The sequence below is a fragment of the Bidens hawaiensis genome, unplaced genomic scaffold (genome assembly GCF_021521415.1).
Source record: "Bidens hawaiensis isolate Kalapana, Puna unplaced genomic scaffold, B.hawaiensis_p1.1 tig00036720_1, whole genome shotgun sequence".
NCBI lineage: Eukaryota > Viridiplantae > Streptophyta > Magnoliopsida > Asterales > Asteraceae > Bidens > Bidens hawaiensis.
The window spans coordinates 59435-74188 of NW_027496403.1; the positions used below are offsets into that span (position 1 = coordinate 59435).

Here is a 14754-nt window from a genome sequence, read left to right on the forward strand (position 1 = left end):
CCTACTATCGCCCTTAAACGAGCGTAAGCTCAACTCGAGCTCGATTGTGTAATGTGAAATTAACACATAGAAGTTAAAAAGGTGTCGAACTTAAAATTACACATTGCTCGTGCTCAATAACTACACAAACTTTATATTTGAATCAGGTTAGTCTCATTTCAATCTTTTTATTATTGATCCAGGCTCGAACAACTCGGTTATTTAGATCTAACGGTTTGGGGCAATACTACTCGTAACCAGTGTCTCTCATCAGTCTCAGATCTACTAGACAGATCACCGTCTGAATCGCTCTCAATAATAACAATATTAATACTACAAAATGAAATGACGTGAGGTTCCGAATAACAGAATATCCACCGCCACGTGTTTCCGTATATCTCACTCTTCTCTTTAACAATCACTCACTTTACAATCGCCAACCTAACCTTACTCTCTCTGTAAGCATCTCTCTATACCATCCACTATATATATATATATATATATATATATATATATATATACTTCAATCGCCTGTAATAATAATAATAATAATAATAATAATAATAATAATAATAATAATAATAATAATTCGTTAACATTATTACAGGAAATTAGCTTCACTAATGGCGAATTTCACGGTGAATCGCGTCGAATCGGCTCCGATTGAAGGCCAGAAGCCTGGCACGTCTGGACTCAGGAAGAAGGTTTAATTTCATTTTTAAGTAATTGTGTTTTGAATTTTGTAGATCTGTTGCGTAAGTATTGATTTATTAATGCTGTTATCAACATTCATATGCTTTGATTACAGGTAATCTGGTTTTTGAATGATTAGGTTTCGGTTTGTGTAGATCTGTGGAATGAGTTAGTGTTGATTAATGCTGATATTAGTTTTGTTTGATTAGAGTGAGATCGGATTGTTGTTAGCGGTTATGTTAGTTTCACTGGTAATCCGGTGTTTAAATAATTAGGTTTCGGTTTTTGTAGATCCGTGGCGTGATTTAGTGTTGATTAATGCTGATATTAGTTGTGGTTGATTCATATGCTTTGATTACAGTGAGATCGGATTGTTATTGTGATTACGTTAGCTTCACTGGTAATCCGGTTTTTGAATGATTAGGTTTCAGTTTTTGTAGATCTGTGGCATGATTTAGTGTTAATTAATGCTGATATTAGTTATGTTTGATTAGAGTGAGATCGGATTGTTGTTGGTGGTTATGTTAGTTTCAGTTTTTGAATCGTGTAGGGTTCTGGTATTCAAGTAATTAGGTTTTGAGTTTTGTAGATCTGATGCGTGATTAAGTATTGATTAGTGCTGATATTAGTTACATTTTTTGATTCGTATGGTTGATTAGAGTGAGATCGGATTGTTGTTCTGGTAATCTGGTGGTGTTTTTGTTGATTAGGTTTTGAATTTTGTAGATCTGTTGCATGATTAGGTACTGATTAATGCTGTTATTAGCTGCGGTTGATTCGTGTGCTTTGATTACAGTGAGATTGGATTGTTATTGTGAGTATGTTTCGGTTTAAATGATTAATTAGGTTTCGGTTTAGTATTGATTAATGCTGATATTAGTTATGTTTGATTCGTCATTCGTATGGTTGGTTAGAGTGAGATCGGATTGTTGTGGTTAGGTTAGTTTCAGTTTTGAAATCGTGTGTTTGAGGTCTGGTAGTTGGTGTCTAAGTGATTAGGTTTTTATTTTTGTAGATCTGTTGCATGAATATGTTCAAAATAATGCTGATATTAGTTACATTTGTTTCGTACGCTTGATTAGAGTGAGATCGGATTGTTATTGTGTGATTATGTTAGTTTAGTTTTGAAATCGTGTGCTTGAGGCCTGGTAATCTGGTGTTTAAATGATTAGTTTTTGAATTTTGTAGATCTGTTTCATGATTTAGTATTGATTAATGCTGATATTAGTTGTATTTGATTCGTATGCTTGATTAGAGTGAGATCGGATTGTTATTGTGATTATGTTAGTTTAGTTTTGAAATTACGTGTTTGAGGTCTGGTAATCCGGTGTTTAAATGATTAGGTTTTGATTTTTGTAGATCTGTTGCGTGATTTGATATTGATTAATGCTGATATTATCTGTGTTTGATTCGTATGCGTGATTAGCGTGGGACTGGATTGTTATTGTTATTATGTTAGTTTCAGATTGTGTATTTGCGATTGATCTGTATTGATGTCAGTTATAGTGCACAGATCTATTGCATGTTTTAGTGTTTTACATGATGATGGCGTGATGTTGTGTTTGAGCATTGATTTTGTGTTTTAGGTTAAAATTAGGCAAAAATTGGTTTAGTTTCTAATTGAAATTTGTATTCAATCAATCAATCATACCCAGTAAATTTGTAATGACCAATTATGTGCTTGTATTTTATTGGTACAAATGACTACCTTATTAGAGCTGTAAACGAACTGAAGCGAACCGGACAAGGCTTTGCTTATGTTGTTCGTAAAGCTTTTATCGGACAAGCAAACGGTCCATGAGCACAAACAATGCTTTATTTGATTTGGCTAACTGATAATGGTTAGTGTCAACGGTTCAATCAGGCTAGCAAGTTTGTGTTGCTGGATTTTATTTTTTTATAACATTCATATTTATATGTTAATTTACATATACGTTAATCACATAATACTTGTTTATATATTTGTTTTGTAGTCAATAATTTTGCATAAATCTATATGATAAGATTAGAAAAAAAATTTAAAAGTATAAAAAACTTTTAATGAACAGACATATTTTGTACCTACAAAATACTCGTAACTTTTTTATTATGATTTCTTCCTCAAAATAAAGTCACCAAATTAAATATTCATTTGGCATGCTTCTTTGTTATTTTCATATGATACACTGTTGCTTGCAAGAAAACCTCCATTAATGGATGCATTGTTTTATCTTAACAGCAAACTGACTTGTTTTATCTGAAAATTTTCAGGTTAAAGTGTTCATTCAACCCCATTACCTGCACAATTTTGTTCAATCGACCTTTAACGCCCTTACTGCAGAGAAAGTTAAAGGTTCTACCCTTGTTGTTTCAGGTGATGGACGTTACTTCTCAAAGGATGCAATCCAGGTGCTTATATCAACCTTTTTATATAACTAATTAACTTAATTATAAAATTATTATCCAATGCCAATATGAAATTATCTATTCAGTATACATGGAAATGCTTTTATTTTATTTAGCAAGTGGGAACAACTAAATGCACTCTTGTTAAAAATGACGAGAAATGGTATTGTTCTAGCAGTAACAATGTAGAAACCTGTTTTATTTCAAAAACTGCAGATTATAATAAAAATGGCTGCTGCAAATGGCGTAAGACGTGTTTGGGTTGGCCAAAATGGACTTTTATCTACACCTGCTGTGTCAGCAGTTGTACGCGAACGAGTTGGCGCTGATGTAAGTTTATCTGTTTAAAACTTCTCTTTGCTGTTAATGATGAAGATTAGCTTAACCTTAATTTTCTTTTAATATTCTAGGGTTCCAAAGCAAATGGTGCATTTATTTTGACAGCTAGTCACAACCCAGGTGGTCCCAATGAGGTATGTTGTATCTTTTAAGAACATCAAAACTCTAAAATTTAAAAAAATAGTGGAACTTATAAATTTGCGTTCATTTTTCAGGATTTTGGAATTAAGTATAACATGGGAAATGGTGGACCCGCACCTGAAGGAATTACTGATAAAATCTTTGAGAACACAAAAACAATTAAGGAGTATTTTATTGCAGAAGGCCTACCTGATGTAATGTCCGAATCCTCAAACTACAGTAAACTTATAAGGAAAGTTATATCATAGTATTATACATGCATCAATTTGATCATATACTTGAAATGTGTGCGCAGGTGGACATCTCAGCAATTGGGATTTCAACCTTTTCTGGACCTGATGGTCAATTTGATGTTGATGTTTTTGAATCGGCAACCGACTATGTGAAATTGCTGAAGTATGTTTGCTTTCCCAAAAAATTGAATTAGGCATCAATGTTACATGCCACTAATAATTTTTGTGAATTCTTTCCAGATCGATCTTTGATTTCCAGTCTATCCAAAAGCTTGTTACATCTCCACAATTTTCTTTCTGGTGTGTACTATCTCTTTTCCATCATTTTGTGCTATCATAGATTCCTTTTGACAGATTGTGCTTCGCAAAATTGACACAATAGCTTTGATGCGCTTCATGGAGTTGGTGGAGCTTATGCTAAACGAATATTTGTTGAAGAGCTTGGTGCCCAAGAGAGCTCATTATTGAACTGTGTTCCCAAGGTTATTTCTGCTCAACTAATCCATCTCATTTGTTCTTTAATTTTAGTTAAAAGTGACAATTGACCTAGTTACTCATGGAAGAGAGTGCTGTGTTTTTTTCTCAAAGCAAGTCACATCAGGGGAACTACTCGTACGGCCGAAAGTCACCAAAAGTCTATTTTAATGCTTAAAACATTCTAAATGGCTTTTTGAGTCAAAGATTTATATTATTTTTGTTGACATGTCTTTTTAGTACATGCATCAATAATATATATTGCAAGATAGTTAAAACAAAATATCGACAATGCTCGCGAGTCAATCCAACTTTGGCTGTTTTGACCCATGGTAAAAATTATATGTTACAACCTGAAACCCGTTCCGACTTATTACCCATCCCGACCATGCCCATCTTGTCATCTTTAGTCACCTCACCCCCCACGATTACGTGTCCTTTAAAAAAGCATATGCCAAAACTTATTGTCATAAGTGATTTTTCAAATAATGTAAAAAACGTGCTTGCGGGTGAATCCAACTCTGCCTGATTCGATCCATTTTCCCATGCCCGACTTGTCACCTCTGATTGTAGCTAAGCCACTATCGGGCATGGGAAAATGCAGTCTATACTTTTATCATATTTTTTTTCTAACTGATCCTTTATTATGCAAACAGGAAGACTTTGGTGGTGGCCATCCTGATCCCAACCTTACTTATGCAAAAGAGTTGGTGGCAAGAATGGGTTTGGGTAAAACCCCTGATAGTAACCCACCAGAATTTGGTGCTGCTGCTGACGGTGATGCTGATAGGAACATGATCCTTGGTAAAAGGTAAAAGCCGTTATTCAAGTTTGTCGTGAATAACTACACCTACCTATTGGAAGATTCTAATTGGTAAATATCTTTTTTACGGTTTCAGGTTTTTCGTGACACCATCAGATTCTGTTGCGATTATTGCCGCCAATGCAGTTGAATCTATACCCTACTTTTCATCTGGATTAAAGGGTGTTGCCAGGTTACTGTTTATCTTATAAAGTGACTTAATTCTTCATATTGTTGCATGCGTCGGTTTCGTTTCTTAACTAAATTTGATTTGTTACTGTGATTTCTCTGTTTGTAGGAGCATGCCAACATCAGCTGCTCTTGATGTTGTAGCCAAAAGTTTGAACTTGAAGTTTTTTGAGGTACTTGTACACATGCAATGTTATTATAAGTTCATAATTACACGCCTAGACCATCTTTTGAAAGTAAAAGTCATTCTGTATTTTTATCAGGTACCAACTGGCTGGAAATTTTTTGGTAACTTGATGGATGCTGGATTATGTTCAGTTTGTGGTGAAGAAAGTTTCGGAACCGGTAAAGTTTTTTTTTAATTTTGTTTCTTTTTTTTCCTTTGTGTATTTTAATATATTATAACATATGCATTTTTTTAATTATTATAGGATCGGACCATATCCGTGAGAAGGATGGAATCTGGGCTGTCTTGGCTTGGTTATCCATTCTTGCTCATAAAAACAAGGACAACCTCAATGGTGGGAACCTTGTGACCGTTGAAGACATTGTGCAAAAGCACTGGGCTACCTTTGGACGCCATTACTATACTCGTTATGATTATGAGGTATTTTACTATTTTATATTAACTTAATTATCAAATTTATTAAAAAAAGTAAAAACTTAAAGCCTCATTGACAAGAATACTTTTGGTTTTTGTCAAGAATGTCGATGCAGGTGCTGCAAAAGAACTAATGGCTCACTTGGTCAAGTTGCAATCTTCTATTAGTGATGTTAACTCGTAATATTCTTGATTTTATCTTGATATATTTGATTTTTTATTTACTTTTTTTTATCACATTATGATAAATTACATTTATTAATCTTATGCAGAACCATTAAGGGAATAAGATCTGATGTGGCAAATGTTGCAAGTGCTGATGAATTTGAATACAAAGATCCAGTTGATGGTTCAATTTCTAAGAATCAGGGAATCCGCTATTTGTTTGAGGACGGGTCACGTTTGGTGAGTTTGTTATCATTGTGTTAAATAAAGTTAAAAGGTTAAAAAACAGAAAGTAGGTAAGTAGAACTTTTGAAACTGATCTGTTTGCGTGTAAATGTGTGTTGTAGGTTTTCCGTTTGTCTGGGACCGGGTCAGAAGGTGCCACTATTCGTCTTTACATTGAGCAATATGAAAAAGATTCATCAAAAACTGGAAGAGATTCTCAAGACGCACTTGCTCCTCTGGTAAATCATCTCATTTGATTATTTTTTTATTTTTATTCCTCTGGTAACACGAAAGCTGCAGGTTTGGATTTAGTCTAAACGTGTTTGGGTCAGTTTTGGGTCGAACCCACAAAACGCTTTTAGCTAACATCTTCGTGTCAACCTGACGGATTCACGAGTTGACCCGTTTGATTATATGTAACTTTTAAGTTTTGTTTTATGTAATAAATCAAACTATTCAAGTTCTTCTTTTGCCAAAATTTAAATGTTCAAATATAAATAAGCATAGTTTAAACATAATTGCTTAAAAAATAGAAAGTATTTGCATATTTGTTTCGGGTTAAACTGGTCGTGTTCATGTGTTTTGACACAGTTTTTAGGTTCATGTCGGGTTCAGCCTTCCAACCCATGAGCATGACCCGTTTAATAGCCGTATTTATTATCACAAAGCATGTCTCTGATGATCTAGGATTGACCAACAAGGTGTGTTTGTGTTGTAAAGTTACTAACTTGTAGTCATGTATTTGGCCACAGGTGGAGGTTGCACTAAAGCTGTCAAAGATGCAAGAGTTCACAGGCCGTTCCGCCCCCACCGTTATTACATAAACAACTACTTGCACATGCTGCTACTGTCGTCGCTGTCTACAATGAATGTATTTTGTGTTTAAAGTTTAGATTTTTCTGCATGACATGTCTTGTCCGTTGAATGTTTCATGATTTACAAAGTTTTGGTGTCCTTAATAAGTCAGTTGTATCTTGAGAGCATTTACCAACAATGTCATGAAATTACGGCTTTTAATTGCATAAGAGTCATGACAAATAACAAATGTTGCATGTATGGTCTGGTTTAGTTGGTTTTGACAAAATTATCTAGGCTAAACAGCTAACTGCGTTTCAGAGAATGACAAAAAAACTCGGTTGGCGGTTTAATTGCTTGGTTTTAGCAGTTAAATGGACTATTTTTTTTTTAAATCAAAATTTTTAGTTTGCTAAATGATTTGAAATTATAAAATGATTCATAAGTTTAATACATACTTTATAAATGAGTGTAGGTTAAACCTCCAATTTGCTTTACATGGCTGGTGTTAAGTTTTGAATTGGACCTGTCAAACCGGGAACTTAGCCGTCTGAATCTCAAACCAAACGAAGCCATCACTATTTGAGTCTCAAATTGGCTAAGGCGACTAATGAACACTCCTAGCGAACATATTATAAATTTTCACCTAGATGCGATAAGATAGAATTGGTGATTTGAGACCGATAATCGTGGTCAAACACCTGATTAACAACTAGAAGAATCAAAGATTGGAGAATAGTTATCGAGGATTGCTAATCACACACAGTTAAAGAGGAAACGAGAGGGAAAATAGAACAAGCAGTTTATGTATAGCTAAACATTTGATTCAATTGACTAACCGACATAACAAACTGACTGATTTACTAACTAAAGTAGACGCGTATCACTAAAATCCTCTAACCTCGCACTTGCAAGAATTTAAACCCCTCACATTATTTTTGGAGGGGCAAAGAATGAAACACTATACCACTAGATCACGAGTTGAATGATATAACATGAATAATAGGGGTCAATTTGAGGTCGAAACTAGATGTCATTGTCAATCCGTGAGGAGAAACAAAACAACTCTTCATAATAAGAATGACAATTTGCCAGTTCAGCCCTTCAATAAGCTGATCACAACAGCTTGTCTTCATCTCAATCCCCTAAAACCTTCCCCCCAAAACCCTCTTTTGTGCTTATATATTTCATTCCCATCACTTTCATTAACAATATTTTATATTCATATAAATCTATAACCATAACACCAATGAAGGATTGAAGGGTGTAGTGTTGTCCAACTCTACTAGTATATGATATTAATATTTACATGTAAAATACTGATGTATATTTCATTAAAAACTAATGTTAGTTAGAATGTTATGTAAAGTGATATTAGCAATAATTTCAAGGGTTATTGTTAACATTTAGTTCCCTTGTATAAGTCTGAGTGTTTCTCGAGTCAAAAGAAACATTTTGTTTTAATCTTTCTTTAAACTTACGAGTACAATGCCACGTGTTTACTCTTACGAGATGGAGTCTCTTCTGTTATTGATTTGATGTCGTAGTAATGATTTGTGTCACAATTTTTTAAAGAAAAGTCTATGATTTAATTTTGTAACTTGATAAAACTAAAGGTAAGTAATAAGTATACCATAAACAAACATGTCTCCAACCTTTTGAAAAGAAAGTATTATAATCTTACATGAGTTGTTCTTGTTACTTGTTAGGTACACAAATTAAGGAAGCGTGACTAAATAACTGATTCCAAGTGGCTTGCAACACCACCTTACTACCAAACCTCAATGATCACATTTTTGTAGCATAGGCCTAACAAAGATTCTTACAAATAAATATGATAGATCTAATTAACAAAAATCGCCAACATTTAAACAACACGCAATAAACTTCAAAACAAAACGTACATCAAACATCGTGAAAAAAAATTGCAAATATCTCTACGAATATACATCCATATCTCCATATTAAAAGTGTCATATTCGATCCATTATGCTTTAAGTGTGCTGATTCAAGTTATGTTAGAAGAAAAAAGTCAGTTAAAAATGAAATGTGTCGAAATAAGACAAAATGTTCCTTGTATTAACGCGTCATAAAAAAAATGATGTTTTTTTTGGGGGGGGGGGAGGGGGATGGCTAACAAACTCTTAGCATAATAAAACTAAAATATGAATTGGAAGTTTTCAACTCAAATGATATTATTAGGTTAGATATCACGTTGCTAAATCAATGGATTTGCTTTTAGTAACAAAATATATGTAATAAGTATGATAACACTTTAACAGACAAATGGGTATCCATTATAGGAATTGATCACCATTTTACTTTTTATCCTTTTTTATTTAAATGATACCAGCAAAATAATGTTGGAAACTAGCTCACCCCATGCTCAATTGTTCGCCCATGACTTGACAAGCCTTTATAATGCAAACTCAAATTTGGCTTGGTGATTTCTAATTTGGATGATCTTTTTTCCCCAAATACCCGTACACGTCTCCGTTCCGTGCCCTTACCCGCATATTCGGTAGTCGGTACTTACGGGTACGGGTACGGGTACGGGTACATATACAAGTATTTCGGGTATTGGGAAGTCCAACCCGTGCGTATATTCTAGCGGGTATTTAGGTACTCGGTTAATGGTTAATATTATGATTTACTTTGGTAGTATGGTTTGTTGGTTTTATTTTTTATATTTTGGCATTACGTTTTGGTTGTGGTGTTACAATTTTGGTATTATAGTTTATTAAATGTCGATATTGTACCAGTACATGTATCAATTTAGCTAATTTGGTATCCGTCACGTACTGGTACCTAGACCGATTCAACTTATATGTTACTCAAACCGCTACTAATATCAAGTTTGATGAAGATTTGAAAAAAAAAAAGAAAAAAACAAAATGATACCAAAGCAAGTATCGTACCGAAATACTCATACCATAACATTTGATTGATACTCGGTACCCAGTTTTAATTAAAAGACTAGAATTCGAGATAAGTAAAAACTGAGAAGCCCTAACACATTTTTAAGATAATCAAGGTCATCAAGTAACATAAACGCACATTACTTTAGTTATAACTAGGATTCGAGATATAGATTGAGTTTGAAAAGTGCTTATGGCTTTTCAAAAAGCCATTTTAAAAAGCCAGGATTTAAAGCTTTTAAAAAACTGCTTTTTAACCCTTTTAAAAAGCTAAAATAAAAGGGTTTTTTTTGTGATTGCCAAACACCATTTAACTTTCTTTCTTTTTGAAAGGCAAACTTTTATAAAGCACCACTTGGTTAAATATTCCTAATTTGAAACAAGACAAAACCGCATGCTAAATTACGAGTTTTTAAGCCACACCACTCACTTCAAATGTAACTTAACATTACTAGACGAGACAAATTTACCTACTAGGTAAAGTTGTTACCATCCATCAATCCACAAACACAACTCATTTAGCAGTCTTTAATATTTTTTCTTTTAAGGTCATGCTAAGTTCTATTAATGAAAATATTAATTGGGTTAGATTTCATTGACATGGGACTTGTAGGGTTGTAGCTCTTAAAACAAAATCAATTGAAAGCCAAATAAAAGATGATTAGTAAAGAAAAAGCATAAAGTACATAATGACATAATTTACTTTTTGGTCCACAATGGTCTCAAATTATTGTTAAAGATAAACAAAATTATTAGAAGTTTATCAAAACAAAATATAGAGCTTACATTAGACTTATTGTATGTAGATGTGACCTAGCTACATTGGACCTATTGTATGTGTTCCAGTCCAAACAAGTTTGACCATTCTGATTATTGCATGTGTTCTAGTCCAAACAAGTTTGACCATTCTGATTCAAAATCATGAGCGTTCATTATTCGGTTTAAACTAATTAATTCAAACTAAAACAAATAAAAACCATTCCAAATTAAAATTCGTTTATAGTTTTTAATCGATGTGAATTCGAATCGGTTATCATGTTTCATTCGAACCTTACGAATCGGTTATCATGTTTCATTTGAACTCTACCTCTTCATGTCTCATGAAGGAGACCTTATCTCAATCCAAAACCGAAAAATTCAACCCGGTCCAACCCAAATATCAAACATCACAAAATTTAACAGTTTTAGTCAGTAAAAATGACATCCATAACAATATATTACATATATCTTTTTTTTTTCATTCTCCACATCAGCATTATAACAACTCGTTGACGACAAACTATGAAGTGAAATTGTCATAAATAAACAAAATGTCGATTATATATAACATTCTAATTATTTATTAAAATGTAACAATTGCATTTAAATTTCTACTCAAATCACTAAAAAGTAAAAACATACAACAAAATATCGTAATTTAATTACATTCTCACCTTTCAAGTTAAATATACAAACGCTTTGTTTCACACTTTCACTTCATACAATAAACTTTTAACGGTAAAACCTAAGAATATATTAACCGTTAAGTGTTCAACAATATACGTTCATCAATATTGTATTGTATTAGCAAAACCATTAACTAACGCTAAGGCATTACTCGTCACCTCCTTAACCTTCACCACTCGACCACAAACATCCGCCTTGACTTCACAATCGGGTAAATCCTCAAACCCGTCAGCACACGTGTCCTCATTAGTCAAAGCAGCACTCATCCACGTCTGCACATTACTCAGCTGGAACCGCAGGTCCTGTCCAGTCCCATTGAGTTTCCTCATTTGCTGGAGGGACCTGCGGACCTCATCCACTGAGTCTCCAAACACCGTGCAGCAGTCATGCACGGCACTGGAGACTCTGGGACTGCTGGAGTAATCAGCGTGGTGGGTGATGTTGGAAATGTATTTGGTGATGACATTGACTTTGGATAATGTGACTCCTATTGCCACACGGGCGAGGCGTGCGGGGTCTTGTTGGATGGAAGAGGAGTAGCCCGAGAGGGAGATGAAGCATGTTTGTGGGTAGAGGGTGGTTTGGCAACTAAAACGGATGAAATCGGTGTCGTTGGATGGTGGTAGAGGGTTGCTAGTGGTGGTGGTGGTTAGTGTTAGTATGGTTGTTATGATAGACGTTTGGCCAATATTAGGAAGACTGTTTTGATGGTATGCTGTCAAACCTTGAACCTTTTTGGTCAAAACTACCACACGGTTTATATGTGGATGTTTGTTTGAAAAAGTATGAGATTAGATATCAGACAATATATGTATAGATTATATAATTATAATTTGTTTTATAACTTATCGATATGAGAGTGTTTAATAAATAATCTTTTTTTTTTGTTACATATTTGTCCTTATTACATTTGTATGTAATTTACATGTAATGATAATGAGATGTAGAGTGAGAAATATAGATGGTTATTTTGTTACATATTTGTGTTACACGTTTAATATGATAGTGTCTATACAATCCTAAGTTCTACATTTAAATTTGAGAGTTTGATTAGATATTTAAAGTGGTATTGCATAAGCATGGGTCCAATTTATACCCTCAATTCGTTATTACATTATTTTATTATTGAAAAATATGTATAAAAAATAAAAATAAAAAATCCTTAAAGCATTGTCCTGAAAACTTAGCATTTCAACCAAATCACAATAAAAGTGTTTTCTTTTAGGTTAAGTGAACATGCATATTATATTCTACTAGTTTCTTACATATATAGATGCGATTTTCACTATCACTTTGTTTAAATTAGGTTGTTTAACTAGTGATTCACGGTGTTAGTTCTGGTTTGAAACACATAAAATTTCAAATTGAGATGGTTTGATTTGTAATCTTTAATCCAAATTAGAAGTTGAGCTCGTATATTGCATATGGCTCAGTGAACGATATATAAAATGTAGTCAAGATTTCTTTAGAATGTATAATATTTAGTCAGTATCTCTTCAAACAATGTGTTGGTATTGTAGAACGGTATATAATGAATTTAGGAAATCATGTGTGTTTGTTTAAGATTAATGCAAATTCTTTTATCGACATGTTCTAACCTGACTCTTATGACTATAATTGTCGAAAAGTCTTGGATTCACCACTACTTAGACTTGTATTTCATTGTCTAGTATTATTTTTCTGAATATTTATTTTCGATAAAGTAGTCTTAAATAACAAGTTAATAATTTTCAGCTTTATAAGAGCGCCCATAACGATGTGTGTTTTGCTCGTTTGTGGTCACCATGGAACGTAGGTGGTAGAGAAGGTGAGAACTCAGATGTTTGCTTTGCCGGACAATAGGCAGATGGTGGTGTAAGGAGACGAAGGAAATATGAGAGAGTTGGGGAAAATGAGTTTTTTTGTGTGTGTGTGTGGGGGGGGGGGGGGTATGTTGAATCGTCGGTCTGATTATTCCAGCCGTTATGGGTGCTAACTCCCAAACATCAAAGTAAAAGGCTACAAATACTCCGTCGCCACTCCAAAATCCACTCAACTTGCCTACTGCAAAAATTGGACCCTCGATCGCTAATGAATGAAGCATTGATTACACACCAGGATATCATTGGTTCAAATGTCCGTCGACACTAGCAAAAGGCTTAAGTTAAATTACATCAAACGAGTTATAATATACGAGCCATGATTTTGAATACTAGATAGACAACAACTGTTTTATCCACTCGTGACCAATTCATCAATCTTGAGCATATAATATACAAAATTCATACAAACTAATTATATAACATAGATAATGTATTTTTCTATATATAAAAATGCTATTGGCTACCTATTGTTTGCATTGTTGTCGAACTTTCATGAATCAATCATACAACTACATGCATGTGAATTATTTTTGTATGTACTTCATGCACGTCCAAATAATAAAGCCTCAACTTAACAACAAATTCTCTTTGTATTTGTTTTGGATTTATTTAATTTTTGTTATTTTGGATTTATGTAATATTTGATGCCACGTCTCACTTCTTATCTAACACATACCTGATGTCGATTCGAAGCTAAATATTACTTGTATTTTGGAGATTTTAATTATGGCTATTTTCATAATAGAAATTTGTAAGGTGTTTTATACTAATTAAAATCTATATATTAACATAAAGTGAATAAAAATTAATAAATTTAAAATAAAATGACATCCTACATTGATTAAAAAAAGGTGATATGAAAAAAATAATGTATTTATAAAACAAGTAGTTAAATTTAGTGTATGACACCTACCACCGTCTAACATAGAGATGTATATAAATCGGTTCAGGTCAAAACCGGATTTTGCTAAAGTGGTTTGGTTCGGGTTTGACTGGTTACAACCGAGGAGTTGTCAAACGTATTTCAACTCTATGGTTTGGTTTGGATATGGTCCAAGCCAGTTTTATAATCACTTTCCGATCATGTTAAAAACAAGTTTCGGTTCCTAATCCGGTTTCTTGTGTTCTAAAAATTTCCAATGCATTGTGTGGTCCAACTTTCACAATGTTTAACTCTTTCTTTCATTATTCCGGTATAAGTTTCGTTGAAATATAAAATTGTCTTTAAAATTAAGTGTTTTTGGCATCATAAACTACTTTTACACGTGCTTTGATAAGTCCGATTGTGAATACATATGTATAAAATTTACACGAATTGCACAAGGCAAGTTCAAGGAGTCCGTTAGTAACAATAAGAATCAAATAATTGTTAAACGCATACAATGTTAATTGTTAACGGATTTATTTAAAGTACTTAAAATATTTAACGGTTGAGTCTATGACCCATTTATATCATATAATTCATACTGTTTTTATACACCTTCATTAGTCCACGGCCCATATGAGT

At 33.4% G+C, this 14754-nt stretch overlaps 1 protein-coding gene and 1 pseudogene across 1 annotated transcript; one reads left to right on the forward strand and one right to left on the reverse strand.

Moving 5' to 3' along the window:
* Nucleotides 1–351: 351 nt before the first annotated feature.
* Nucleotides 352–7200, forward strand: LOC143588703 (phosphoglucomutase, cytoplasmic-like). The gene is made up of 18 exons (XM_077069636.1): nucleotides 352–437; nucleotides 587–683; nucleotides 2923–3060; nucleotides 3274–3387; nucleotides 3468–3530; nucleotides 3612–3731; nucleotides 3833–3933; nucleotides 4011–4070; nucleotides 4153–4252; nucleotides 4901–5055; nucleotides 5144–5239; nucleotides 5345–5408; nucleotides 5499–5580; nucleotides 5667–5842; nucleotides 5940–6016; nucleotides 6109–6241; nucleotides 6349–6465; nucleotides 6979–7200. The coding sequence occupies exons 2-18, from the start codon at nucleotides 603–605 to the stop codon at nucleotides 7048–7050; spliced, it is 1749 nt and encodes a 582-aa protein (XP_076925751.1). The 5' UTR covers nucleotides 352–437; nucleotides 587–602; the 3' UTR covers nucleotides 7051–7200.
* Nucleotides 7201–11414: 4214 nt separating this feature from the next.
* On the reverse strand, nucleotides 11415–14748 carry LOC143588716 (pectinesterase inhibitor 7 pseudogene; annotated as a pseudogene).
* Nucleotides 14749–14754: the final 6 nt, after the last annotated feature.

What these genes read in the sequence shown, in the direction of transcription:
- LOC143588703 (XM_077069636.1), top strand. Translation starts at nt 603, where the DNA reads ATGGCGAATTTCACGGTGAATCGCGTCGAATCGGCTCCGATTGAAGGC. An exon ending in TCTCAAAGGATGCAATCCAG is followed by an intron (nt 3,061 to 3,273) that starts GTGCTTATATCA and finishes CAAAAACTGCAG; the next exon opens with ATTATAATAAAAATGGCTGC. An exon ending in ATACTCGTTATGATTATGAG is followed by an intron (nt 5,843 to 5,939) that starts GTATTTTACTAT and finishes GTTTTTGTCAAG; the next exon opens with AATGTCGATGCAGGTGCTGC.